Raw genomic sequence first — 26337 nt, 5'->3', positions numbered from 1 at the left:
GCCCTTGGAGTGCATCGCGCGCTGCATGTCGAATATCATAGTAGTTAGTCGGCTATCGGACTCGAGTCGTTCAAGGTATCTAAAGAAAAGTCGAATGTCTTCCGCTTCTTTCGGTGGTTACACGTCCGTCACGTTCGGGCATTGCCGTATCTGGTACTTTATCAATGAATAATTCAACTATTTCACCCATGCTGAGAACCACTGACATTTCGTATAATTCATGCCAAGGCGGAGACGAGCACTCCGTAGATGTGTTATGTGGTTCAATTCGAAGACTTCCTCGATTGTTGCTCGGGGATATCTAGAGATCGTACGTGAAATCTATGTCGGTGGTAGACGTGGTGGGGTAAACGACTTATTAACATCGCAAGTATCGCGAAAACGATTCTACAACGGGAGTGCCGGTGCATGAGTGGTTTAGTGATCAATGAACTCTGCGGTGCTGTATATTGGGGCGTGCTGCCAGTGGTACCCATTAAGCCGGCAGATGTACGTAAAACAGAAAACATTATTTTTAAGTATCTCGTACCTATACTCTGATTGATTTCTTACTTCAGAAGTTATAGTTTAAAGCCCCACCTTTCTACGTTCGATCTTCCGTTCATTTCTGATACTCGAGTTGCTATCAGGAGCGTTCGAATTTTTTTTAAGTTTCTTTCAAATAATTTCTTTCTCTATCGAATTTTTTGAATTGTAATTTTAAAATAAAAAAAACTTTCGTCGCATAGCGTAGTTATCGAATCGATATTTTATGATACACTGTCACGTTATTCGAATTATAAAATCGCTCGTTAATCGACAAATCAACACTTTCAACCCTTTAGACCGCAGCCAATCTCTTAACGTATTCCATTAGTGCTGTTCGATTAGTAGCGTAATCGGTATAATCACGGTCTTGACGTAACATCGTCAAGTCTTCTCGTTCGGATACTCTAAGGCTGGATCATCAAGCGATAAATAAATAAATAAATATCTTGTATATAATATCACTATGAATGATGTAAACAAACGTAAGTAATGTTTTTCTCGATGTGCGGCAAAGTAGAAGAAACTTTATTAATTATCTCCTGCGTAATCTATACTATCAATTTATTTTCAATGTTCGTCGAAGGCGCTTTGCTTGTATCGATAATTTTATCAGATTATTTGTAATTTTTAAGCAGCTTTTTTTTCAAAAAAAAAGTTTCATTATTTTTTTTTTTTTTTTTCAAATGTAGAATGTAAAGGGTTTTCTCATAGACATAGGTGTGTTTAATACTTTGTTGCAGATGACAACATAATAGAAAATTATAAATTAAATTTTCCATAAGGAAATAAATAGAGGTGGTCAAGAGATGATGAACGATATAGAAAGTATAAGCATGAAGGGCAGTGGAGGATCTAAGATGCCTCACAGTCATTCGACTCCGGCAGGTGTAGACGGAGGTAGTAGAACTCCTCCTACGACACCTAGAAAAGCCGGGAAGATGCTTGCTGTTCGTGTACAAATGTTGGATGATACAATTACAATGTTTCAAGTTCAGGTTTGTATTTTTACTGTGTGACAGAATCAATGCAAAAAAGAAAAAAAATTACAAGAATCATTGTTTATCCCTTTGAAAGAGAAGTTGTCTATATATCCTTATGCTTTATACATACATTGAAAAATCATTTACCATGTATTGTCTATGCGTATAACACTCTTAAATGAACTATTGGAGCGTATAATTGGTTATACTGTGCCGCATGAAGTACGTGTATTGATGTATTGATTATTCATAAAACTTTACTTGAAGCATTAAAACCTATTAGCAAGTTACCAAACAATTGATAAGAAAATAGAAAATTGATTTTTCATTAAATAAAAACGATATACGGATTAACGTTATTTTCTGTGTATTTAAATTTTAGGCAAAAGCATTAGGAAGAGTGTTATTCGATCAGGTTTGCAAGCAGCTACATCTTTTGGAAGCTGATTATTTCGGTCTCGAGTATCAGGAACCTAATGGAACAAAAGTAAGCAACAGCCAGAAAAAGTTTTCCTGACACAAAAAGTTGAGCTAATTGATACTAATTTGTAATTGTTTGATTGCAGTACTGGTTAGATTTAGAGAAGCCTGTTTGTAGGCAAGTAGGATTGTCTTTAATCGATCCTCTTTTGAGATTTTGCGTGAAATTTTATACGCCAGACCCAGCACAATTGGAAGAGGAGTTTACAAGATATTTATTTTGCCTTCAAATCAAACGAGATTTAGCTCAAGGTTTATTACAGTGCAATGATAATACAGCAGCTTTGATGGCCAGTTATATCGTTCAAGGTAATGTTTGTTTCTTTAACCCTTTGAGGACGATCGTCGCTTATGTGTGTCCAAACATAATTTTCATAAAAATTTATAATTTTTTACTTATTGTGTTGTGAGATATATTTTTCGAACAGAAAACGATTAATCTTTTCAGCCGAATGTGGAGATTACGTAATAGAGGATTATCCGGATCACACATATTTGTCAACATACAAATTTGTGCCTCATCAAGATCAAGAATTGGAACGTCGCATAATGGAGAATCATAAGAAACACGCGTAAGATTAATTCTACTTGATAGAAAATTTCGATCAAATGCAATGTTGAAAGTGTTGTATATTTTAAACAGCGGTCAATCTCCGGCAGAAGCGGATTTGAATCTGTTAGAAACGGCGCGTCGCTGCGAGTTGTACGGAATGAAAATGCATCCGGCAAAAGTACGTATTACGAAATTTTATTAAAATTTTATATCATATAAATTTAAATTAATTAAAAAAATTATAATTATTAAAATCTCTGTTTCTCGTTGAAGGATCACGAAAGTGTACCTCTGAATCTGGCAGTGGCACACATGGGAATTGTAGTCTTTCAAAATTACACCAAGATAAATACGTTCAGTTGGGCGAAGATTAGGAAGATCAGTTTTAAAAGGAAACGATTTTTGATCAAACTTCATCCAGAGGGTTACGTGAGTATAGAAATTTCTACGAAGCAATCGTGGAATAAATTTGAATACCTCACGTTGAAGAATCTATTTGTTTTCGCAGGGTTATTACAAAGATACGGTGGAGTTCTTTTTCGAGGGTCGTAACGAGTGTAAAAATTTCTGGAAAAAGTGCGTAGAGAATCATGGATTTTTCCGTTGCTCGGTGGTAAAGCGAGTGGTACGGCAGAAAACCCGTGTTCTCAGCCGCGGCTCGTCGTTTAGGTACGTAACGATTCGATTAACAGGAAATTAAACGAGAAAACATGGAAGTTTATTAAGAAAATTTTCTCGTTGTCGCGCGAACACAGGTACAGCGGCAAAACTCAGAAGCAAATCGTTGAATTCGTACGAGACAATTACGTGAAGAGGCAGACGTTTCAAAGGTAAGTTCGATGAACGGGGTATGAAATGCGATTCAGTGATTGGCCGATCAAGAAATATTCTTGAACATATCAGTATTGTGTAGATAGTGCATGCACACCGTTATGTACTTGTCCCCCCCTTTTAATGCTGGTTTTTACACCGTTGAGACTGTATATTTTAATTAACAAGCGCACTGATCTTGCGTGGGTAAGACGGGAGGTGGCACGGTCTTGCTTTTGCCGGGACATTAATTGGTATTTATCATGTTTATCGTTGCTCTAATTTCCGTAGAATGAAATGTTTACTATGTTCGTTTTGTACTTACGTGTGTCAGTGTTGCCTGCTCGGACAGGGGTGGCGGGGAGTCAGGCTCACCATCAGGCACGATAACCCGAATGATCAATGTACCCTATTTTTTGATAGTGTCATCACTAATTCTCGTCGTTGTAACACCTAATAATACACCGCAAAGTACCATTTTACTTCACTGTCCCGACGTGTTTTCTTTACCAACGAGATATTATATTACTTGTCCATACATAGCAGTAGCCTGCTCTACAATAGAGAATAGATTAATTTTCTTTATCATTATACATCGTTATGTTCCTTGTACATACATATATACAGTTAACAGGTGCGATATACACAATTGTTCACTGTGCATTGTCGGTGTAACTCTCAGTCGGACAACGTTACTAATAATAGCGAAGAAACGTTTCGTATGCGTGGCTGAAACGAGCATGCGAAACGATTATTCTTCTAAAAAGAAACTACTAGTCTTCTGTAGACACCGGGATTTCAATTTCATGCAAAATTTATGAGGCAAACAAAAAAGTGAAGGAAACAAAAGTCTAAAGAATATACAAGCTGTTTTAGAAGAGAAGATGTACCGCACTGTTGCGGCTGTAAATTGTTTGCGGCGAAAGAAACGAAGAGATTCCTTTTTTATTTATTTTGCCACAAAGAATCATTACCGTTTCGTGATGTACATCTGTTTCGCGACAGCCTGTATACTTTTCGTACAGTTTTTGCCGATGCTTTTTATCTTTATCGTTTTGAGGGCATAATCGATTATAGCCTTTTAATCGTCAGTTTTTTGCTCGTTGAAACGTGAACAACGCGTGAGAAAAAGTTGGTGAAATAGTGAAATTTCCGGGAGAGAGAGAGTGACCCTTGAAACGATAACTATCGATCGAATAGTAAGCGATCTATGAAAATAGACGTAGGCTACCGTCTCGCGAAGAGGTGGTAGAGAAATAAAAGGAGAAAATATATAAGTTAGTTCTGGACAGGCTTGGCATTTGGTAGCCTAAGTCTGATGCTGAACTTGACTCTCTCTTGCTCGCAGGTCCAATTCGTTCCGGCAGACTAGCAGTGGTAGGGCATTGCAGGGCTTGGAGGGGGGAGGTTATCGTGGGGCCACTCCAAGCAGCTCCCTTATGGGCAGCTCCAGCATCTCTGCCCACCCCCTCCTGCCCCTCGGCGATCCTGGTATGTACCATGACCGACACCAACCTCCACGAGAAACGCTTTCTTTGCCTCTCTTTCATTTTCGTTTCTTTTACTCTTTTTTTCTTTTTTCTTTCTCTTTTAGTTTACCTATCAAACGATTCAAGTATCTACGATTTCCTTCTTTTCTCTTCTACTTCTACTTTTTCTTCATCTTTTTCTCTCACCACTCCTACGTTTTTATTTCGTCGTTCATCACCGTTCTTTCATCTCTTTTCGTTCAACCCCTGTTTTTTCCGTTCTCCGAGTAATCGTACGTACAGAGTATCGTAATGGTAGAGCAAGTAGAGTTGGCGTATTACAAATTAGAACGCTTCTATACCGAGTTCACCCGGAGTTCAGCTTGTCCACGTGTCTCGTAAGAACGTTATTTGCGCAACATTGTCAGAGTGGTAATTCGTTAACTCGGAGATCTCTCGACAGACACGAGGATCGGATCGAACGAACGAACGAAATACGATAAAACAAACAGATAGGTAACTAGATGGATGTATAAGTAGATAATCATATATGTATATATATATATGTATATACATACACATACAGATAGAAAGAGAAAGAAGAAAATAATAACGAAGAGTGTGATCGAGAGAATGGAGGAGAAAAAAGTAATTAAAAGAAATAATGGAATGTATTTCAGCACTGGAAACCCCAGCTCTGTCTCTATCATGCGGCTCGATGACACTGGATTCTCCGACGACTGTGACGAGTGTCTCGATGGGAGGGACGATTCACCGTCGCGAAGACACAGCTACGTCGTTTCGGACACTTACGTCCATCGACGTCCATTCCCCGGCCACACCCAGCCAGGTCCCAGCGCCGCGGCAGATGCTTCTTACCAGCCAGCAACGGATTTCATCAGCAGGTCGTATCAGCCCCTCTAACAGCAGTCCTCCCGAATTCCCCCCGCCGCGACCCATGCCCAGACATCCCTGGCAGCGATCGGCCAGTTGCCGCGAACTGTACGCTTCTAGCTTCGAGGATTCAGGGAAAGCTCGATCAAAGGACGAGAAAGCGTCCGGCGAACAGAATTCCTTCGAACCGTTCCGTTTGCCTTCTCAAGGCGAGCTAGACAATCCGGTGACGCGTTACGGCGAGGAGAGTAATCGTTCGTACAGCGCGGCTAGCTCGAAATTACCCTCGCTCGATCACGACTCGGTGCCCGATCGAGTGTACAGTAGCTCGTACCCGGGTACGTCATCGCTCTCCACCGAGTCAGGCCACGAGGAGTCTGGCCCGGCGGCGGATCTTTCGCACGACGATCTCTCCCACGATTCGTACGAGCTTCTCGAACGCGAGCACGAATTTGAATATCCTGAATCGTACTCGAGCCCACGGGACGACGACGAGGAGGAGGAAGAGAACGGTGGCGCGATATCGGACCGTAGCGACCAAGGAATCGAGCACGAGATGTTCCAAATGGACTCCGAGACCGATTCCTTCGTCAAGCACAGATCGATCAAATCGTCGGACAAGCAACACTTCAAATCCGTGCTCGTCGATCTAAAGAACGCGAGGGCAAAGTCAATCGATCGGTACTCGTCGGTCACCGCTGCCAACAAATCCGTAGACGGTGATTACGTGACCGTAGAATCTAGAATACAACGATCTAGCACGCAGATCGAACGAAAATTCGAGACGCGACACGTTAATTCGGTAGATCAAACGCAGCCGCCACAATCACAGCCCCAACAACAACAACAACAACAACAACAGCAAAGTAAATATCTTCCTGTTTCGCATCAGGATTCCGCGAAGAAAGATCCGGTCGTGTTACAGGTACAGAAACAAAAGATGTCGATGCTTAACGAGTTGAAAAATTTCAAGCCTAAATATAAGATCACTCACGTAGATTCGGAGGTATTGCGAGACGAGGGTATCATGCGTCCGAAATCTAGGATAGACGACGATTTGAGCCCGGTCGACGGTACCGGCAAATCGATCGCGGATCATCAGAGAGCCAGGACGGTTAGGGCGCGTAGCATAGCGAGTTTGGAGGATCACGTGTCGAGGGTGTACGTGGAAACTGGTAGCTTAGGGCGCGGGGGACACAACAAGGCTAGGGAAAGAAAATCGAATCGCGAAAGCGACGCGAAGGTCGTCAACGAGAAGACGTCGTCCAAGTCGCAAGAGAGAGCGAAAGGAGGTGGGGAGGGTCACGGGAAAAAGTTGGAGAAAATGGATTCGAGGGATCGTAAATCGGACGGACACGGTCGTCGTAGCGTGGATCGAATAGACATCCGGGAACTGCGACGAAGCATCGAAAGGCTGGACGTACGCGAGAGGAGTTACGAACGATTGGACTCGAAGGAGAAGTCGTTCCGTTACGCGGATCGTTACGAGTGGCGAGGGAAGAGCGTGGAGCGTTTAGATTGTCAGACGCTTCGAGGTAGCACGGAATACTTGAACAGAAGTCCGAAAGAGAAGACCGGTCATCGGCGTTCCGAGTCGAAGGAACGTCGAGAGAGAAGCGTGGAACGATTAGACTCGAGAGAGAAGAGGAAGAGTCCAGGAAGCAAGAGCAACACCCCGATCGACTACAATCAAAGGCACACCTTGGAGCGTTTCGATTCCGGCAACAGGAGTCCGTTCGAGCGTATCTCCGTGAAGAAACACCGAGGGAAGAGCGTGGAGAGGTTGGACTCGCAGGAGAAGCCCACTTTTGACTTCGACCCTGTCACGATCGAGCGTCTGAAGGGCTTGGAGCGTAGCAACTCGAAGGACAACAGACACGATCGAAAGTCGGAGTCGAGAAACGAGCGGAGACACACGGAGCGGGCTGATTCGCGGGAAAGAAAGTACCTGGACCGATTCGACTCGAGGTCGAGCGGCAGGAGTCTCGAGTGTATCGAGCAGGAGATATCCGAGTGGAGGCGAAGCAGCATCGAGAGGATCGAGTACAAGGATTCGAGGAAGAGTGTCAAGGCTCGAGCGGAACGGGGCAAGTCGGAGGAGAAGCCTCGGGAGAGGGACGACTGGAGGAGTTTAGAGAAAGCGCGAAAGGACGAGGAGAAACGTGAGCGGGAGCGAGAGCGGGAACGGGAACGGCAGGCGAGGCTGTCGATCGAGTCGAGAACGGACACGGTGATCGGAGTGCCTATGGAGATGGAGAGCTTCAAATCGAAGACGGTGTTCACCGAGTACGAGCCGAAAATCGTCGGAGGCGTGGTGCTGGGCTTCGACGACACGATACCGGGTCACACCCCTGTCGAGCGCACCAAGAGCGACCCGAATCCCGCGCGACAGCGCCTCGGCTCCAACAGCAAGCGACACATACTGATGCATCAGAAGTCGATCGACTTAACGCCGGCCGATTCCGGGGACGAGGATCCGTTCTCCGACAGCGCGGCTATGCAAAAGACCAACATAGAGATACCTTACACGCTGCACAAGCGACACGTGATGAACGGCACCGCGTCCGACGACAAGTCCGAATCGGACAGCGGGAAAACCTCGAAGAAAGTTACCGGTTCCGTTCGCGATTTACCTAAACTACCCCTCAAGATGATCACCGACATTTCCTGTTTCGATTTGTCCAAGTTGTCCTCGATAGACAAGACCGGCAGCAAAGTGTCACCGGATAAAGCGAAAAGCGCGACGATCACGCCGACGAGACCGAAATCAATCCTGAGTCCATCGGATAAGCCGAAGAGTATTTTGAGCCCTACGTCGAAATTGTCACCGACCGACGCGAAGAACGTGATCTGCAGTTTCTCGCCCAGTAACAGAAGCCCTTCGATCGAGCCGAACGTGACGATCGTTTCGCCGTTGGAGAAACGGTCGCCGAAGGTCTCCCCCACGGACCCGAACGTCACGATCGTGTCGGTGTTGCAGAAGAAACGTTCTCCGGATGCGTCGAAGAGCAGCGTGATAGGAACGCAGAGATCGTTCGACTCGAGGACGAAAGCGTTCAACTTCGCCGACGTGGTCGGAATGGAGATGAAGCTGAAGCTGGAGCGTAAAGCGAAGTCCGAGGTCGAGAAAGACAGTTTGAAAACGCCGGACGATAGTCTGGAGAAGCAGGACAGCATCGAGAAGATACCATTGCCGGAGATCCCTATGCCGGTTATAGGCAAATCCGACGAAGAGGCTTCGACCGTGGCTGACTCTTCGGAGAAGCAAAAGGAAGAGGAAATAAAGGAAGGCAAGAGTAGCTCAGGATCTTCTGGTGCGAGTTTGGAGAAACCAAAGGTTCCCGAGAAACCAAAGATTCTCGAGAAACCAAAGATTCCCGAGAACCCAAAGACTCTGGAAAAGCCGAGCATTCCGGAGAAGACGAAGCGGATCTTGGAGAAGATGGAATCAAAATTCTCGGCGATGAAGATGGCCGGGCCGAAGATCATCGACACGGGCTTCGACGATTTCGTCGACCCGGTCGCTGATCTGCCGTTGGACGAGGTGCCCGTGAAGCCTGTGTTGGAACTGGACAGCTTGAAGGTTCCCGAGTTCGTTCCTTTCATGTCGAGGCCGCACGGCGAGCCGTTGCGCTCCAAGTCATTGTCGTTGGCCGAGGAGAAGGCACCGATCGACACGTTGCTCTCGCCGGAGGTGGAGAACAAGCACTTCGTCCCGGACGTGTCGCCGAAGAGGGCGAAAAAGGCGAAGCCGGAGCCGAAGAAGGATTTCAAGAAGCAGTCGAAATCTTTGGAAGGGGATAAGCCTCCCCTGAAGAAGGCCGGCTCGAAGGAGGCGCGTACACCGACGGCCAGTTCGAAGATCGACAAATCGAAATTGAAACTGGGAGAGATGCCACAGGAGATCATTATAATCGACTCGACGGACGTTGCGCCGGAAGTGAGCATAGTTCAGAAGGGTAGGTCGAAGTCTGTCGGTAGACTGTCGGAGAAGGCGTACTCGACGCCGTCCAAGGAAGAGAAAGAGGAGAGCAAGAGCGGTCGGACGAAGTCTGCTTCGGTCGACGACGATACGATCAAGACAGCCGCGGTTGTCACGAAGACCGAGAAGTCTAGACCGAAATCGTTGGGCATTTCTAAGAGTCTGGGCAGTACCGAGAAGAAGGATTCCGTGGAGAAGATCTCGCCGAAGAGAACTATCGTCTCGAAAGCTTCCTCTTCTAGAAGCGAGGCAAGATCTCCGACTTCGTGCAAAGAGCCGCCTAGACAGCGAGATCCTAGGATAACGCGCTCGAAAACCGAGGTAAAAACAGACGCGGACGCGGAGGAGATTTTCGAGGTGCGAGAACGCGAAGAGGCGAACGAAGAAGCGACGGCGAAAGACGCGAAGAAGAGTTCGATCGCGCAGGAACTATCGGAAACACCGGTGGTTCTGCGAAAAGCAGGTCAGACGCCTGTGCTGTTCGCTCGCGCTCGTCTGGGTCTTTCGGAAGGGAGTGGAATCGGAGCGTTGCAGAGACAGGGCGCGACCCAGTCGCCGACCGCTCAGAGGAGAGCGAAATCCTTGGACGCACCGGTGATCGCGGTGCACAGACTTCCGCCGACGAACGCGTTCTCCAGCAAAGACGACACCGTCGACGTTTCGGAGAATCCCGAGGAGCAGGAAGAAGGTAGGGAGCAACAGGAGAGTGCAGTTGTATCGGCGAGGGTGCACTCCATTCAGGCGGAGGTGTCGCCGAATCACAGATCGGACAGCACCGATCACACCACCGTACCGGAGATCTTCACCGACTCTCTGTCGGTGACGGAAACCTCGGCACAGTATTTGGAGTCGCCTCTCACCGAGTGCAACGAGATCACCGCGAGCGCGGACCTTATTCCCTACGAAAAGGACATCGTGCAGCCGGAATCGGACGAGAAGGAGCATAAGACGATGCTGGAGACGGTGAGGGTGGACGAGAGAACGAAATTCATCGATCAGAGTTCCGTGGAGTCCGGTGCCGATCAAGAGGTACCGCTCGATAAAACGGTCAGAGCGGAGAAGATCGATCTGCTTAGTATTTCGAAGACCATAGAAGGTTCCCTGCCGCGTACCAACGTCGAAACATTTTCGGTCGCGAAGGAGGCATCGCCGGAACGCGTCGTGAGCGCGACGGATACGACTGGAAGAATGTCCATGGAGAGGGACGATCTACCGGATGTGACGGTAACCAGCGTGAACGTAGCTCGGGAAGAGGATCAACCGCCTAGGCCGATCGATTTCGACGAGGGTCAAGAAATGGTGAAATCACCGATCCAAATTTCCATCGAGGAATGTTCCGACATCGAGGACGACGGCGACGAGGAAGAAGAAGAGGAGGAGGAGGAGGAGGAGGAGGGCGAGGTGGTTCACAGTGACGATCAGGAAGACGATCAAGGGACACAGGAGCAAGATGGCGACGACAATCGTCCTCTGGACTCCGCAGACACTAGCGAGGATACCTTAGACGCTCTCGACACCCAAGTCCATATGAGAGGCATCGATAGCGAGCTCAGTTCGCCGGATTATGGCGTCGACAAAATGGACGAGAAAACTTTGGTAGAGGTCGAATTGACGCCCGAGTATTTGGAGATGAGGAGAGAGGACGAGGACGGTGCCGAAGAGTTACCAGAGGACGAGGAGCCCGAAAGAGAAACGAGGACGAAGGAGTCGGCGGAGGGGACTGGAAATCGTTTGTCCATCGAGAAGAAGCTCAGGTTAAGCAGCGAACGTTCGAGAAGCGAAGAGACCAGTACTTGGACGCCGGATCGCGAAGATCCAGAGTCGAGTTCCTGTTCGATTGCTCGACCGCTTGGTATAGGGCAGATTCAGCCGATAGTGGATCGTCGAGAAATCGCTAGGGCGAAGAGTGGTCGAAGTTCGTTGGAAGAGGAGGGCGGTGCTCAAGTTGCAAGCAAACCAGAGTCGAGTTCGACCTGGAAACCGTTTCCCTTGGAGAGTTCCGGTAGTTCGAGCACGGAGGACGGTTGGCCAGCGCAGGACGAGAACAACGCCGCTCAGTCGCAGTCGGAGGACAGCAACGGACAGAACGAGGATAGCTTTCAAGAGGATCTCGCCGATTTCCCTGGCAGTTTTATCTACCCAACGGGCCCGGATATTTTAACCAGTTGCGGCACGTTCGCGTTGACGCGAACCCTCTCGAGGATATCCGAGAGGTCCACCACTTCGGAGCAAGACAAGAGCGACCTCGAGGACTCGTTCAAGCCCAGCTCGAGGTCTCCGAGCTTGGACGACGAGTCGTTGATGTCCAGCGACCATCAACCCTCTCTATCTTCCGATCCGCCGTCCGGTACCGCTATCCCTTCCGTTTCGGACGATCGGCGCACCTCCTCCGAACTCCCAGACATTCCGATAGACGTGGTAGGCATGGGACAGGAAGAAGACTTGAGATCTCCGAAATCACCTGGCAGATCGAAGCTGCAGACTCAGAGCTCAGAAGATTGGCCGTCGCCACCTAGTTCGCCGGTCTTCGACCCACCCGTGGTTAGCCACGTGGAGACCTTCTACATGGAGATCAAGCCCGAGGAAGCGGTGAAAGTGACGGTGACCGATAGCACGGAGACACCTGGCCGATTCGATCACGACAGCGACTCCAGCGACGAGAACAGAACGCTTCACGACGATTTGCACTCCACCTTCCTGGAGGACGGGCAAAGTTCTACCTCCGCGACTACCGTCGACGGTACCGTGAAAATAGCGGTGAAACCAAAGTCGAACTCTTACATCACCGGTTCGTCGCACAGCGAGGACACATCTATGGGCTTGTCCATGTCCGAATGGTCCAGCTCGAACAACACGGTGCGCCAGTTTTGCCAGTACTCCGGCACCAAGTCCGACGACAATTCTCTGGCGGAGCTGGGTGCCTCGATATCGGACTGGTCGGGCAGCACCACCGTCGTGCCTCAACAGTATTACTCTTCGGTGGCCGGGGACAAGAGTCAAAGCGACACGACCACTACCTCGGACAAGAGCGTCACCAGCACCAGGTCGAATTCAAAACGCAGAACAACCGACGTCTCTCCTCCGACTTCTTCGTCGCCCCCCTTACCACCTCCACCGCCTCCCACGCTTCCCGACCAGCAGGAAGCATTAGACGACGATCCGTCGTCGAGGGAGGATCAGTCGTCCCGGGACGAACAATTGGACGAAGCAAGGAGGTTCATCGAGAGCCAGTTCGACGAACAGCGTCGCGTGGTGACGCGACGCAGCGAGCCGGATCAGGAAGTTATCGCGAAATCTTACACCGACGTGTCGCCTCCACGGATCACTCTGCGGAACGAATTCGACGAAGCGATCGACGACGATTTTCGGGCGATGTCCGACGACGGCGACGCGCCCCTACCGATCCTGCAGGAAGAGGAGGAGCTCGACGAGCAAGAGGAACGCGCGCGAGAGGAAGAGGATCGTTTGTACGACAACGTGCCGGCGATGAAGTACTCGAGCAGCGATCAGATTCGCATGGAGGTGGCGCGAGGAGACAGCTCCGAGGACATGCACGAAAAGTATGCCGACCTTGCGTTGACCTCTCGAACGACAGGCGACGACGATTGGTCGTTCGAGGAGGAACGGGAAACGATGTTAGAGAAGGAGAAACCTCGCTCGAGCTCGAAGTTCGAGCGAGGTTTCTCCGAGCCGATGGAAACGATCAGGTACCACGAGACCAGGTCCACCGAGCGACCCGTGATCGTTCCCATCCGTGCGAAATCCACCCCGTACTATTCGACCACAAGTCTCAGCGGCGAGTCCACCACCTCCAGCCCCCCGATGCAAATCAGAACGCAGATACGAACGAAAACGATGTCGTACTCGTCGAGCAGAAGCCCCCAGAGCGAGGGGGACACCTCGTCGAGCATGGACAGTCCCGTTCACACGCCGGTTCGCGGTCAAATCGCGGTTCGACGACGAAGGCGGGAGAACCTGAAGAGACGCCATCGAGTGATGGTCGATCTCGAGGTGAAGGACGGTCAGATCATATCTAGCACCGATTCGAGCTTCGACGTGGCCACCATACCACCGCCTTTGCTCGTCGAGCGTCCGAGTCCCGACGTCGACGACGACGAGGACGACGAGGAGGAGTACTCGGAAACGAAAGAGGAGCAGAATCGACGCCAACAGCAGCGTTGACGCGACTTTCGCGTCGACCAGCGAAACGCGTGACATCCACGCGTCGTTCGACGGAAAAGAGGAGATATCAAAAAACCTATCGAATCTGTCGCGCCAGCCGATATATAATTAGTACCTTTGTTACTCGTTTTAGAATATTCGATCGAATTTCATATACGATTGCTGGGATCCGGCAACACGCGTCAATAGGAAAGAAGGAAGCGACGGCTACACTCGTTAACGATAAATAGAGTAGGGAATATAAGAAGATAGCCGTAACGATGAAAAAAAAAAGATCTCGAGATCGATTTACCTCTGGGGAGAGGGAAAGGGAGAAGGCGGTGAAAAGGGATGCTGCTTGAATTTCATGAGAAGGACAATCATTGTTGGAAGTAAGCGATAGCATCGTGGGGTCGAAAGAAAGAAAATGCGAACAGGGTGGAAAAGAGGAATTGTCTGTTTTCTGATTCGAGAATCGAACGGTTGATAGGTTGATAGGCGGTCGGGTATGATTTCGTCATAGTTTAGTTCGTGGTCTCGTGTTTTAGGACGGAGGACAAGTTGCTCAACGTAGGTACTTAATTAAAGACGATTGCCGCGCGATTTTGTTGAATATACGCGCGGGTATATCGTTGTGGAATTGCGAATCATGGTGCGAGTGGCGGTCGAAACGGAACGCGCGGAATATATCACGGTAGGTTTAATGAAACGTTCGTTTATCGAAAGATCGAATCGCGATCGATCCGCAGCGTTCGTCTTCTTCGCTTTTTCTCCCGACGAGTAGGGGCTCTCTACGCGGTCCGTCGTCCGAACGAGGAAAATATTCGTTATCTTCATCTTTGTCTCCTCGGTTCTCACTCTTCTTCTTCTCGTTCACGAATATTTCGTGAATTATTCAACGAATAGCGGTTTTTAATCGACGATGATCGCGAATAAATCCGCGTCCCTGGAGAACGTATCGAAGCGAGGAGATGTCTTCCTGGACGATCGAGGTCAGACCTTTCTCAAGGTTTCCATCATCGTAACGGGGCAGGGTTGTTGTTACGATAGTCAAGTCAATTATAAAGTTTCGTCGATCGATGAAAGTAATCCCAGACGCTGCTTGCTTTAAAAATACCGATTACCTTGAAACAAAGGAAGGAGCCCGGCCTCGACGTTACTAATTCCCGTTGGCATCTACTTTTTCTCCGCATCTTTCAAAGCGAATTTATTCGCGGTGATCGAAGGACAAACACGCGACTCGACGAGAAACAATGAAATTGCGATTGGTTTCGAGTCTCCGTGCTTTCCGCGCGCATCGCGTTAGCTGTCACTTCATTTTCGTGCCTTCTATCCACCAGTTCCGACAAGGGTTACCCGATAAAATCGATCCCGGCTAAATTTGTCGATCGATCGTTGTTAATATAACAACGAGTTTACGAGAGAGAAAAAAAAAACGGAGGGTTGGGTTAAAGCGACGTTAAAGCGCGCGTTCGTTAGTCGAAGCGTAAGGGGGTTCGATTAAAAATAATTTCCCTCGTTGCTCGCGTTTGAAACCTCGTCGAGAACCTTGATTACGCCAGCTCGTTTTCTCCTCCATGGAAACGAATTTCTTCGTTTTCGTCGAATTTTCATTTACGACGGCACCGTCGAGAGACGCGCCATCGAAAGCAATAATAATTAAAACGTATATATCCGTAAGACGCTGATAGGCTGCGAGTGAACGGTCGACGGAGGCAAGGCTAGTGTACTTCGAAACGCTACGAAACTTAGAAAAAGCTACAAAATTACGCGATGCAGGGGGTAGAATCGCGAAGGAAAGACGAATCGTTGGGATTTTTCGAAAACGAGACGATTTCACCGTCCGACCGTCACGCTTCCTCTCGCTCGTCCCTCCGATTTTACGCTTAACGTATCACTCTGGTTTACAAACTAGCGACACACACAGACACACACGATGGTGTATATATAGTTGAGAAAGATTTTTCCCTTACAACGACGCGACGTTTGAATATTTGACGAAGAAAGCGTGCCGGTCAGAGGGTGGAGACTGAGTTCAACCCTTTCCCTGCGGCGTATACTCGGAGATTGATCGATGAATAATTTCCTCGTTACTCGATTCAAAATTCTCAGGAGAAATTCGCGTTTCGTCGACTCTCACGGGGGTCACCGATTCAATTTAACCCTTTCATGCAGGATTTTTTCTAAATTTCACTCGTGTAAAGGGTTTTCAGGGTCGCTAATTACGAATCTGAAATTAGATTTTCAAAATTTAAATACAAGGGAAATGGTTGAGTTAAGGGATTCTTGTCTCGAATCGTAGATGAAAAGCGCAAGCGGAGAGACAGGAAGCGCGTGTACATACATAATCGAGACGGAAGTTGGGGCGCGCGGCTGGATTTCCTGCAAAGAGGAGGAACGAAGCGCGTCGTGTTCGATGCTGTCCGCCGTTGCAATCACGGACGGACGATCGTTGATAATCACGTTATCGTTGAAAAAAAAAATTAATCGTTAATCACCACCGTGACCCATTAATCACCCCCCCCCCCCCCCCCTCCCTTAGTCATTGTTACGCTATTAACGCTACACTTAATCGATTACAAGGTTACCGTTACTACATCCGTAGAGGAGCGCAGTTAAGGTTATACGAAATGAAAAAGAAATGAAACTAAACTACGTATCGAAAGTTATAGTAGTAGGTAACGAAGAAGAGAGAATAAATATAATATATGAAATTAGAAGGGCGACTGGCGAGTACCGATCGCACGATGCCGAGGGTTCAAGTCGGTTTTTTCACCGGCGAGTAAACGACATTCATTTCATTCCGATAGATCGACGACGAACTCTCAAACGATTAGATCGTTCGAATTTCGTTTGCATCGGATTCGATCCGCGAAACCGTAGTTAGTTTCTCTGGATCTCTTCGGTTTTGCATGCGCATCACTGATCGGCAGGGATCACGATACGATTGAACGAGCATAAAACGATCAAATTTATCACTACGTCATTAATACTTTCCCCCGGGGAAAGATCCAGAGGTACGGTTCTGCCGATCGTCTCCGATCGAAAGGCCTTTCTAAAAGAAAATACGAAGCGAAATAGGAAAAAGAAAAAAGAGTATCGTCGTATCCTCGATCTATCCGTAACGAGTTCCTGTATCGGTTTAATTCTTGACTTATCCTCGTCTTGCATTTGTGCATTGTCAGTCCTGTCCTGCCATCGATATTACTACACACGCACGCGTCTCCTCGAGCACTGTTCTTTTTGTATCCCTTACGTTCTTGGTTTCTCTGTTTCTTCGTGTGTCATCGTATCAACTGTCCCCCCAATCACCTTCGCTCATACATTTCTCTTCTCTTCTATTTGTTTTCTCGCTCTCCTATTTATTTCTTCTTCTTATTATTGTTCGTTATCTATTTCGTACGCGTGCGTGTTGCTTGATTATGCAACGCGTATGTGCAGCCTCGTGATATCGTTGCGCTCGAAGTTTTCGGATCCGTCTAAATGGAACAGAGCCCAAAAAAATGGCCCGTTTATCAAACCGAGCCAGTTAAAATTTCAGCCGTTCGATCCGCGTTCGATCAGCTTCTACTCGTCGAGGGGGTGTAACGCGGATCGGACGCTTCCATCGTTTCTCGTCCATATGCAACCTGCAAATATATCCTCACCGTTCAACGAGACAGAGACTGTTTTAATTTAACAAGCGAAAACCTCGAGCTCGACGCGAGGCTGATAGAGTTGATCGGTTTTGTATCGAAGTTAGCAAAACGACTGAGAACATTTGATTCGTTACGATATGAACGATACGTGTATTATATGCCAGTTGTATACGCTAAGGGTGTATATGTATTTGCATATAATATATGTATACATACATACTTATATATATATATATATATATATATTTATATTTAATTATAGACATAAGAGATATAGTATGCAAGGGTCGTGATACCTGCAATAGGGATCAAGGTATTAGACGTAAAACATGTGCGGATAACTTGTACGGTTATGCGAGTTCCCGGTTGCAGCACGAACACGTTACCGTTTCTTTTACCATTTTTCGGATGAAGTTCCTTTTAGCACCCCCCTTCAATTGACTTCAAAATCCTCAGGCAAACTTCTCGTGCACCATCTTACTCTTCTAGACAACAACGAGATTTTTAATTTGAGAGTGCATTTTTTCGGTCGCCATCTCATTTGCTTTCTCAGTTGCAACTCTACGAACCAATATCAAAAATATCGAGTAAATCCTGTTAGGTGTTAGGTTTTATTTACTCATTTTGCTGTAGAATCCTCCCCCAAAAAAAAAATTTCCGCTCCTCCACATTATTGCTTTTTTGAAAAGTTTGCCTGGTAATTTTCGAGTCAATTGGAGGGGGGTGCTAAAAGGTACCCTTACCCAATTTTCTCGCGTTTCACGCGCGTACGGCACGACGCTCGAATGATACAATCCGGGGTGGAGGGTTTTTCCTTTTCGACTTCCCGTACCGAGACCGGAAGCCGGTTTGTAACGACGCGACGACGGCTGGAAACGGTTCTTACGTTATACTCTACGTGTGCTTTTCGACAGGTGGTGATCCGAACAATCGTTGGAGCTACGCGAACGGCTTCGTGAACTCGCCGGCTTGGCACGTGCCACTTCGCGTGGCACAGATTCGTAACGTAATGGTTCACGCAACGCCACGCACCCTGACCAATCGATTCCTACCGGCATACCCACATTGAGAACACCCCGGGCCAAAGAAACAAATAAAGAAGTACCACGCTACAGCTCTGAGAGAGAAATCGGGGGCCTTCCTTATCACACGGTAGACACACACGAAACCGGACCGAGAGAAGATACGCCATCTTCGATGATTCGTTCACGTTTATGCGAATCCCCGTGATATGACGCCTGTCTCGTGGACCGCGGAGAAGAACGGGGACGCGAGTAGCGCGTCTCTCTCCATGGTCCGCCACCGATTTATCTTACCCGACTGGACCGATTAAGATCGTAGGCGCCGAGAAAGCGACACATTGTCCAGAGAAATTTCGCCGGTACTTGTTCCATGAGCGAACATTTAAAGGTCGATTTCTATCGTATAGAATAGCAGGGCCGAATTAAGGGAAGCAAGGTCCTAGAAAACTTTCGTTGGATATAAATCGACCTTTCGAATTTCTCTCGGCACGAATCGTTCTTTCTTGCCGCGTTCAGTCGCGTGCCGTCGTCTCGCGGCCGAAGCTTTATTTCTCTCCCGTTTACCCATCTTCCACATCCGCCCATCTATTCACCCAGCTCTGATTAGAACGTTCGTTTCTCACCATGTTCACGATGCCTCTCACGCTTGCACTTGCACCCATAGAAGATAGAAGAACGTTAGTTTGATCCCCTTCGATCCTCCCGATTCTCACCCCTCGAAGCTGTACAGACGGTCTCCGTTCTTTTTTCCACCCCCAACGCGAATACCATAGCAAGCCCGTTCGTTTCTTTAGTCCCTGTAAATTGCATCGAGAATCCCCTGCCCCCGTTTTTTCACTTACCACGCGCCAGCCAAAATTAGTTTGCCACTCTAGTTTGGACCGTTTCGATTCCCCTCTGTATTTTGCGCAGAGATGTGAATTTTTGTTTGCGAGACGTCGACGCGCCTCCGTTAGGTTCGGGGAAAAATTTTTCGATAAACGTTTCAAGCATCGGAGACGCGATGAAACTAAACTCACATCTCTAGTTGCAGTGTGGTACTCTTTGATTTTCTCCCGCATCGTAACGCGTGCAACACACTTGCGTTGGAATCGTGTGCTCGATTGTTCTCTACTACATTAGGAACCTTGTGAACCATTACGTAGCGAAAATCCCTCTTCACACGATTCACCACTCGATACGATCCGATATCTATCTCTCACTTTGTCACCATCTTTCACCAGTCCCACGGGATAACACGACGTCTAAACACGTACACGTTACATGCAAACTTGCACTCCGTACACCGATCGACACATTTTGCAACCTATCTGTGTGTGTGTATGACACCATGTAATTCTACGTTATCTACGTTCTCTCTTCGTTCCCTCTATCCCACCTGTTCAATCAACTTTGTCGTTCTCTTTCTAACGTGGCCTTCTTCCAGGTGGTCGATCTCGTTCTTCCTTTTCCTACCGTGTCGCGCGCGTTCAACCCCTCTGCCTTTCGTGCCTCCACTCGAACACGAGTGTACATTTTCGAAATTTTATTAATAAGCCGGGGTTGAAATTTTTTAGGAGAAATTAGCGACACCACGGATCCTAATTTGAATTAATTAGGAACCGAAATTCATTTTAGAGCAGAGAGAATTTTGCGAGATTCAATTTTCTCTAACGATAGACTGGGGACAGAAATCGCGAGGCAAGGGGGTTGATCGCGGAAATACCTCGGTGAATCTATAAACAACCCTGAAGCTTTTTCGCTGTCGTTTGAAGAATCGTTGACGATCTTTTCTTTTTCTTTTCCACGATCGAAGTATCACGATACTCTTTACACGCTCTCGGACTCTTAATCGTTCGTGGAACGGTGCCAAATTTTTGCTCCAGAATCAAAAGACTCGAACGGTCGCGTACGGACCGACGTTTTGACTTTCGTCAGAGACGGATGTCTTCCACGGAACGTTCAATCGGATAACTTTTATAAACTTTTTATACGTGTCGCTCGACGGACTTTAGGGAAAGATTCGTAGAACAGACTGTGTCGCGCTTCCGTGTTTCGTTTCTTTTTTTTTTTCTTTCAACTTCACCGTCGAATGAATTTAACCCTGTGCAGTTGAAATTTCTTCTGTAAATTTTAAAAAATACAAGACGGTGCGTGGATCTTGATTTCTGAGAGAGAAAAATTTCGGATCAACCGGAGGGCTGACTGCAAAGGGTTAAAGAAATGCAGAAAAAGCAAGGGTTGCTTCGAAGAAGAGTAAAACGCGTGTCTGTCGTGTCGGCGCTCCTGCAATTTTGTAATTTATCTACCTTCGTCGCGATCGTTTATCGACATACCGTACTCGTTAACTTTCTCCCTTTCTCTCTCTCTATATATACATATATTTATATATATATACACACACGTATACATATATACATATACATACGATCCGACAATGCGCGGTGATTTCCCTTCGAAGAAGAGAAATTCTCTCGATACTCTGGTAGTTCGTTGACAGCCGCGGCTGAGGAAACATGGGGTAGGTAGATTATAAATGGGGGGAGGGAATTGGGGAAGGGGGGAATTAAAACAAAAAAAATAAATGAATAAAAGGGGAATCACGGCGTTCGAGGGAAGGGAAGTTTGCATTCCAAACGTAGGAAATCTATTGTACATTGATTATTGATACATTAATTATGATAATAATAAATTATATACAAAGTCAGATGATCCAAAGGTCTTCTGTGATTCCGTTTTTCAGTTTCGTTTTCTTATCAGTTTCTTCGACCCGTTTCTCGTTGTTTCTTCTTTCTTTCGAGTTGGTTACAAGATTTTTCTTTTCTTCTTCTTTCTCTGACTACCCTCTTTCTAGTATTCTTCGATATTTTTCTCGGTTCAAGTTTAACCCTTTGCGCTCTGCACAACTTCTATTCCTTCCATTCGACGTTGATATTAATTATTCGTTTTAGAATTTTAAATTTTCTGTGGACGGATCGAATTAATTTACGTTCAAAACTTTGTCATTGCGAGCGTTCAGAATTTCAAAGGGTGGTGAAATTTGGTATTGGCGAGCGCAGGGGGTTGACACCCCTATTAGAGATATTATTCTCCCAGTCCTTGCGCGTCGTCCTCTTTCCGTTCTTCATTACCGTATCTTTTTATCGCACTCCCGGATTTGTTGGTCGACCGGATGACAATACCATGTGTGAGTAATCCCTAACAGTGCCTATCTTTACTGTCAATGATATGTTTTCGACGATTCGTTCACTTGCTCGATAGTTGCACACCCTTGTTTCGTTTCTTCATTTCTCTTATAGTTTACCGATTTCTGGATGGAGCGTTGCATCTTTCACTTTGCACGAACACGTTCTTCGTCCGAATATTTCTTTTTTTGTTAAATGCTGCAACATGGAATGGCAACACGAACAAACTACACATTTCTATTCGATATTTTCATTTGCTTCGAAGTACTTAGTCGTTGTACATTGTCTAATATTTCGCTGCGACACTTCGGCATGTCTTGCGTTCGTCCAAGGATTACTATGATAGTTGAATATTATTTTATCTATGTTTTTTCTTTTCATAGAACATTTCGTCGCACGAGTAACGTAGATTAGCAAACGTTTTATGACAGAAAAATCTGTTTTCCTTCCTGCACGATCAACTACGTGTCTTCGTGTTAGAAAGAATGACTGAATCTCGATCCAATATCCTTGCTCGATTTTTCTCTCATTCTCTCTCTCTCTCTTTTATTTTCTTTTTCTTTTTAATCCCCTCGTTATCGAGAAAACAGTCAGCGAAGCAAAAGTCGAAAGAAGCTGGCATTTCAGTGCACCGTAGCATGCCATTCGAATTTATATACTTTGTTCCATCAGCGTTTATTATTATTATTATTTTTCAAGCGTCGTGTTTTTACTCTTTGTGGTTTCTTAACAATCCATGAGAAATTGTTTAGAGAATACCTTCTCTTACCTGCCTTCGTTTACAGATACCGAGACAGATAAGCAGGGGACACCAAAGAAACAGGAGAACAATAATTCCATGTACTCCAATGATAAATCACCGGAGAAACGTACGAACGGTGTGCTGGACACTAGTAACACGAGTATGGTGAACACTCCGGATCTTAGCCCCGTGAAAAATGTACGGAACGGAGAGCTGGAGGATCCGGAAGTCCGAAAAACTAAGGTACTTAAACAAATAATTATAGAGGTGTTAATTCTTCTTCGACCTTCCCCCTAAGCCTCCTCTTCCCCATAGCCGAGTCTCTCCCCTTAACCCATTTGCTACCACGATCCTCAAATGGGGATAGGAATATATCACTTGCAATAGGATTATATTAAATATCAAAAATAAAAATTTGGCAGTTAATGGGTTAATATTGATATTAATATTTTCACTGTTAACGTTTACAGAGATGGCCTACCGACAAGGCGTACTACATAGCGAAAGAGCTCTTAATGACCGAACGAACCTACAAGAAGGACCTCGACGTGATAAACGTGGTACGTACCAAATGGATAAAAAATCGTAATAAATTATCGAATAATTGCAAATTTTTGTCCGACAGTGGTTCAGGGAAGAGGTATCTCGAGAGACGGGATTAGAGGGCGAAGCGGTTGTTTCGCTGATCGAGCTTTTAGCGGACGTTCACGGTCCTTGCCTTCAAGAAATGGAGTCCAGATTGGAACGATGGGAGAGTAACGCTCGTCACAACATCGGTGATTTTCTCTACAACACCTTGTTGAACGTCCTACCGCTTTACGATCAATATCTGGAGAACCTAATACCCGTACTCGAGAAGATGGAATATTATACGAGGACGTCGCGACGGTTCGATCAACTCTGCCGGGACTTCGAAGCACAGAAACATTGTTATCTACCCTTAACTTCATTCCTTTTAAAGCCGTTGCAACGATTGTTGCATTACAACAGTATTATCGATAGTGAGTCGTCTTAGAAAAAGAATCTGTACCGAGATTCTGCTAGCTAGAAATTTAATCGAAACGATATCGTCTGTTTAGGATTATTAGATCATTATCCGAAAGATCATACAGATTTCGAGGATTGCTTGGCAGCTAGAGATCGTTTAGGAGAAACACTGCTGGAAGGTCTTAGTATAATTAATCAAGCAGTAAGTGTATCTCCGTCGTTTCCTCTAAAGACACTCGAAATCATTGATAATCATCCTTTCTCGCTTTTGCAAACGTAGGAGAATCTGGTTCAGTTATGCGAGATGCAAAGGGACATCAGCGGTTTCGACAACCTGGTCCAGGCAGGTCGTAGATTCATTAGACAGGGCTGCTTACAGAAATATAGTCGCAAAGGTTTCCAACAAAGAATGTTTTTCTTGGTGAGCATTTAACTGGACAAACGTCTATCGTCGCGTTTGCTAATTTTCAATTTCTTTTTTTAGTTCTCAGACATATTACTGTACACATTCCGTACTCAACAACCGACCCAATGCTTCCGGGTCCACGGTCAGCTTCCGTTGAAAGGAATGAAGATCCGTGAAAGCGACAACAAGACCGGATCAGACTTTGCGTTTGTAATAGACGGTCAGGGAAATCAGTGAGTACCTTGATCGTGGCTCTGTATTTCGTTCAACCGAATTATCGTGAATTAACGTAACGAGGTGTTAAAAGGACAGTCTCTGTATGGTCATTAAGAGGTCAATTGGCTGTATAGCGGGTTCACTTAAGCCAGCCGTTCTGTCAATTTGTAAAACGTTCCAGATGGATCGTTGAACATTATGGCGGCGAGCAATTGACTGTAAAGACTTTCTCTCGCTTCTCGTTAAGTCTCTTTCTAACTGTCAAAATCTAACACCGTTTTGCGCCAAACATTTCCATAGATCTCTGACGGTTGCCGCTAGCAACGAAGAGGAAAAGGAGAGATGGTTGGAAGATTTGTCTCAAGCCATAGCGCAAGCTGACGCGGATCCAAAAATGCCTTACATGAACCTGAGATCTTGTAGTAAGCTTTAATAATTCCTAATCGTTGAATAGCGTCGAATGGAACGATTATACGTCTGATCGATCATCAGGTTCGGCTGACGAAATGGGTGACGGTGTTGGATTAGAAGGGGACAGAGGAAGTTGCGGGGGTGCGAAGGATTCTCAACGAAGCAACACCACCGTCCACGTTTGCTGGCATCGAAACACCAGTATCAGTTACAGCGATCAATTGCGAGCGTTTCAAGTATGCGAAAGCCCCGTCTCTGGATTTTAATCGACCGAGTGTACCTGAATTTTTATTCCTCCTTTCAGAACCAACTCAGCGGATTTCTGTTACGGAAATTCAAGAACAGCAACGGTTGGCAAAAACTCTGGGTGGTATTCACGAATTTTTGTTTGTTCTTTTACAAATCGCACCGAGACGACTTCCCGTTGGCTAATCTGCCGTTGCTCGGTTACACCGTGACCACGCCGTCCGAGAAGGACGGCATCAACAAGGATTTTGTTTTTAAGCTACAATTTAAGAACCACGTTTATTTCTTCCGCGCTGAGAGCGACTACACCTTTGGGAGGTGAGGATCGTTCTTGAAACGATACGATCGAAAGCTTTGATTTATAAAAACGTAACGATCTTTCAGGTGGATCGAAGTGATCCGAAGCGCTACCCAACAGAGCCACGTGTCGATAAACTTCATAGGAAAGGAAGGATATTAACGCGAAGAATGTTGTTTTCAAAGGTTTTTAATTTTATAACGTAGTATTTAAAGCGAAGAAATCTCAAGCATCCGTCAGGGAAGTAACTCGTCGTGTACGGGACGAACGTAAATGAAACTTTGCGGCCTTATTCGTGAATTCAAATCAAATCGTTGCGATCGAAACTGTGATCGACAATCAAATCGAATATCGGAAATGTTCAGGAATGCATTTAACCGATTCTGCTTTTCGAAGCCCGATATCAAAACACATCGCGTTCTTGTCGTTTTCCTTGAACTTTGATGACTGACGCGTTCGCGTAGATACGCTTTTAGCTGATAATTGGGATATAAATAATCATTGTTTAGATCCGGACGTATCGCGTTCGTTCGAAACATTTTTACGAAAACGGATAGAAAAATCGTCTGTCCAGAATTGCTAGATATTAACGTAAAACCTTGGACCAATTTTATATAACATAATTTCATTAGCGATTCGCGTGTCTTGATGGAAAGAAAAGACAATAATTTTTCGTTAGCGTACTAGCGTTGTTTCTCGTTGCTAAATGAATATTAACGAACGACGCGGCGGAGACATTTTCTCTCGCTCTATTATTAGTAAGATTTGTAATTTAACACGTTTTCTTGTTACGTATTTAACCGTGATTCTTTCGAGGCAATATTACGCAAAGACTGGCTACGCGATTTCAATAGATAAAAAGAGAAAGAATGTTCACCATGCGGGTAAGCATTTCTTTTTATGGCGGGAGAATCTACGAGACGACATGAATATACATATCTACTACGTAAACGACGCGACAAAGAGATGCGAGTAATTTAACGGTTATCTGTTTTTTAGTTATTACGATTGTTTTGTTATAATATAGAATTTAATCGATAATATATATATACATATATAAAAATCAAAGAAGAGAATTAGTTTTATACCGAAAGAATCGTACTCAGAAGCGCGTATTCGACGCCGATAGACACGTCTATCCAAGTTTCTCTTCCGGATATGTGTAACACCCGTTATTTTCGACAATTTATTCGTGTACCTGGCGCGGACGAGCGCCCGTTCGAATTGCCAAATTTGTACGTTTATTTGAAAAAAGCAACAACGTAACGTTCTGTAACGTAAACGTTAAACACGTCGTTATGTAACATTATGTATCGATATTTCGCAATAAACGTACATTAATACTTTTAA

General features: G+C 46.0%; 2 protein-coding genes across 4 annotated transcripts; both read left to right on the top strand.

Annotated features, from left to right (window-relative positions):
- The first annotated feature begins 2 nt into the window (after positions 1–2).
- On the top strand, positions 3–26337 carry LOC114876594 (FERM, ARHGEF and pleckstrin domain-containing protein 1). 3 transcript variants are annotated; one of them, XM_029188266.2, is made up of 21 exons: positions 14–489; positions 1269–1523; positions 1891–1995; positions 2075–2297; positions 2437–2560; positions 2632–2719; positions 2815–2970; positions 3050–3210; positions 3297–3371; positions 4700–4842; positions 5501–5725; positions 22467–22666; positions 22894–22983; positions 23049–23424; positions 23503–23612; positions 23691–23831; positions 23895–24049; positions 24333–24454; positions 24525–24679; positions 24748–25007; positions 25074–26337. In XM_029188266.2, the coding sequence occupies exons 2-21, from the start codon at positions 1335–1337 to the stop codon at positions 25147–25149; spliced, it is 3174 nt and encodes a 1057-aa protein (XP_029044099.1). In that variant the 5' UTR covers positions 14–489; positions 1269–1334; the 3' UTR covers positions 25150–26337. The 3 variants fall into 3 exon arrangements, with proteins under 3 accessions (XP_029044101.1, XP_029044099.1, XP_046143833.1); XM_046287877.1 differs by lacking the exon at positions 14–489 and adding an exon at positions 863–1010; XM_029188268.2 differs by lacking the exons at positions 22467–22666; positions 22894–22983; positions 23049–23424; ... (5 more) ...; positions 24748–25007; positions 25074–26337 and adding an exon at positions 18410–21203 and having other exon boundaries at positions 3–489.
- LOC114876598 (titin homolog) lies at positions 5732–18403 on the top strand. The gene is made up of 2 exons (XM_046287878.1): positions 5732–8925; positions 9043–18403. Exons 1-2 carry the CDS (start codon positions 5779–5781, stop codon positions 13876–13878), a joined length of 7983 nt encoding a protein of 2660 aa, XP_046143834.1. The 5' UTR covers positions 5732–5778; the 3' UTR covers positions 13879–18403.

The sequence above is a fragment of the Osmia bicornis genome, chromosome 11 (genome assembly GCF_907164935.1).
Source record: "Osmia bicornis bicornis chromosome 11, iOsmBic2.1, whole genome shotgun sequence".
NCBI lineage: Eukaryota > Metazoa > Arthropoda > Insecta > Hymenoptera > Megachilidae > Osmia > Osmia bicornis.
The sequence above is the reverse complement of the archived record's forward strand: the minus strand, read 5'-3'. Positions and strand labels throughout refer to the sequence as shown.

Excerpts from the sequence above, each read along its gene's own strand:
- LOC114876598 (XM_046287878.1), top strand. The coding sequence starts at position 5,779 with ATGCCCAGACATCCCTGGCAGCGATCGGCCAGTTGCCGCGAACTGTAC. Across the intron at positions 8,926-9,042 it reads TGCCGGAGATCCCTATGCCG|AAACCAAAGGTTCCCGAGAA; the intron begins GTTATAGGCAAA and ends GCGAGTTTGGAG.
- LOC114876594 (XM_029188266.2), top strand. The coding sequence starts at position 1,335 with ATGATGAACGATATAGAAAGTATAAGCATGAAGGGCAGTGGAGGATCT. Across the intron at positions 3,372-4,699 it reads AAGAGGCAGACGTTTCAAAG|GTCCAATTCGTTCCGGCAGA; the intron begins GTAAGTTCGATG and ends TCTTGCTCGCAG. Across the intron at positions 24,680-24,747 it reads ATCAATTGCGAGCGTTTCAA|AACCAACTCAGCGGATTTCT; the intron begins GTATGCGAAAGC and ends TCCTCCTTTCAG.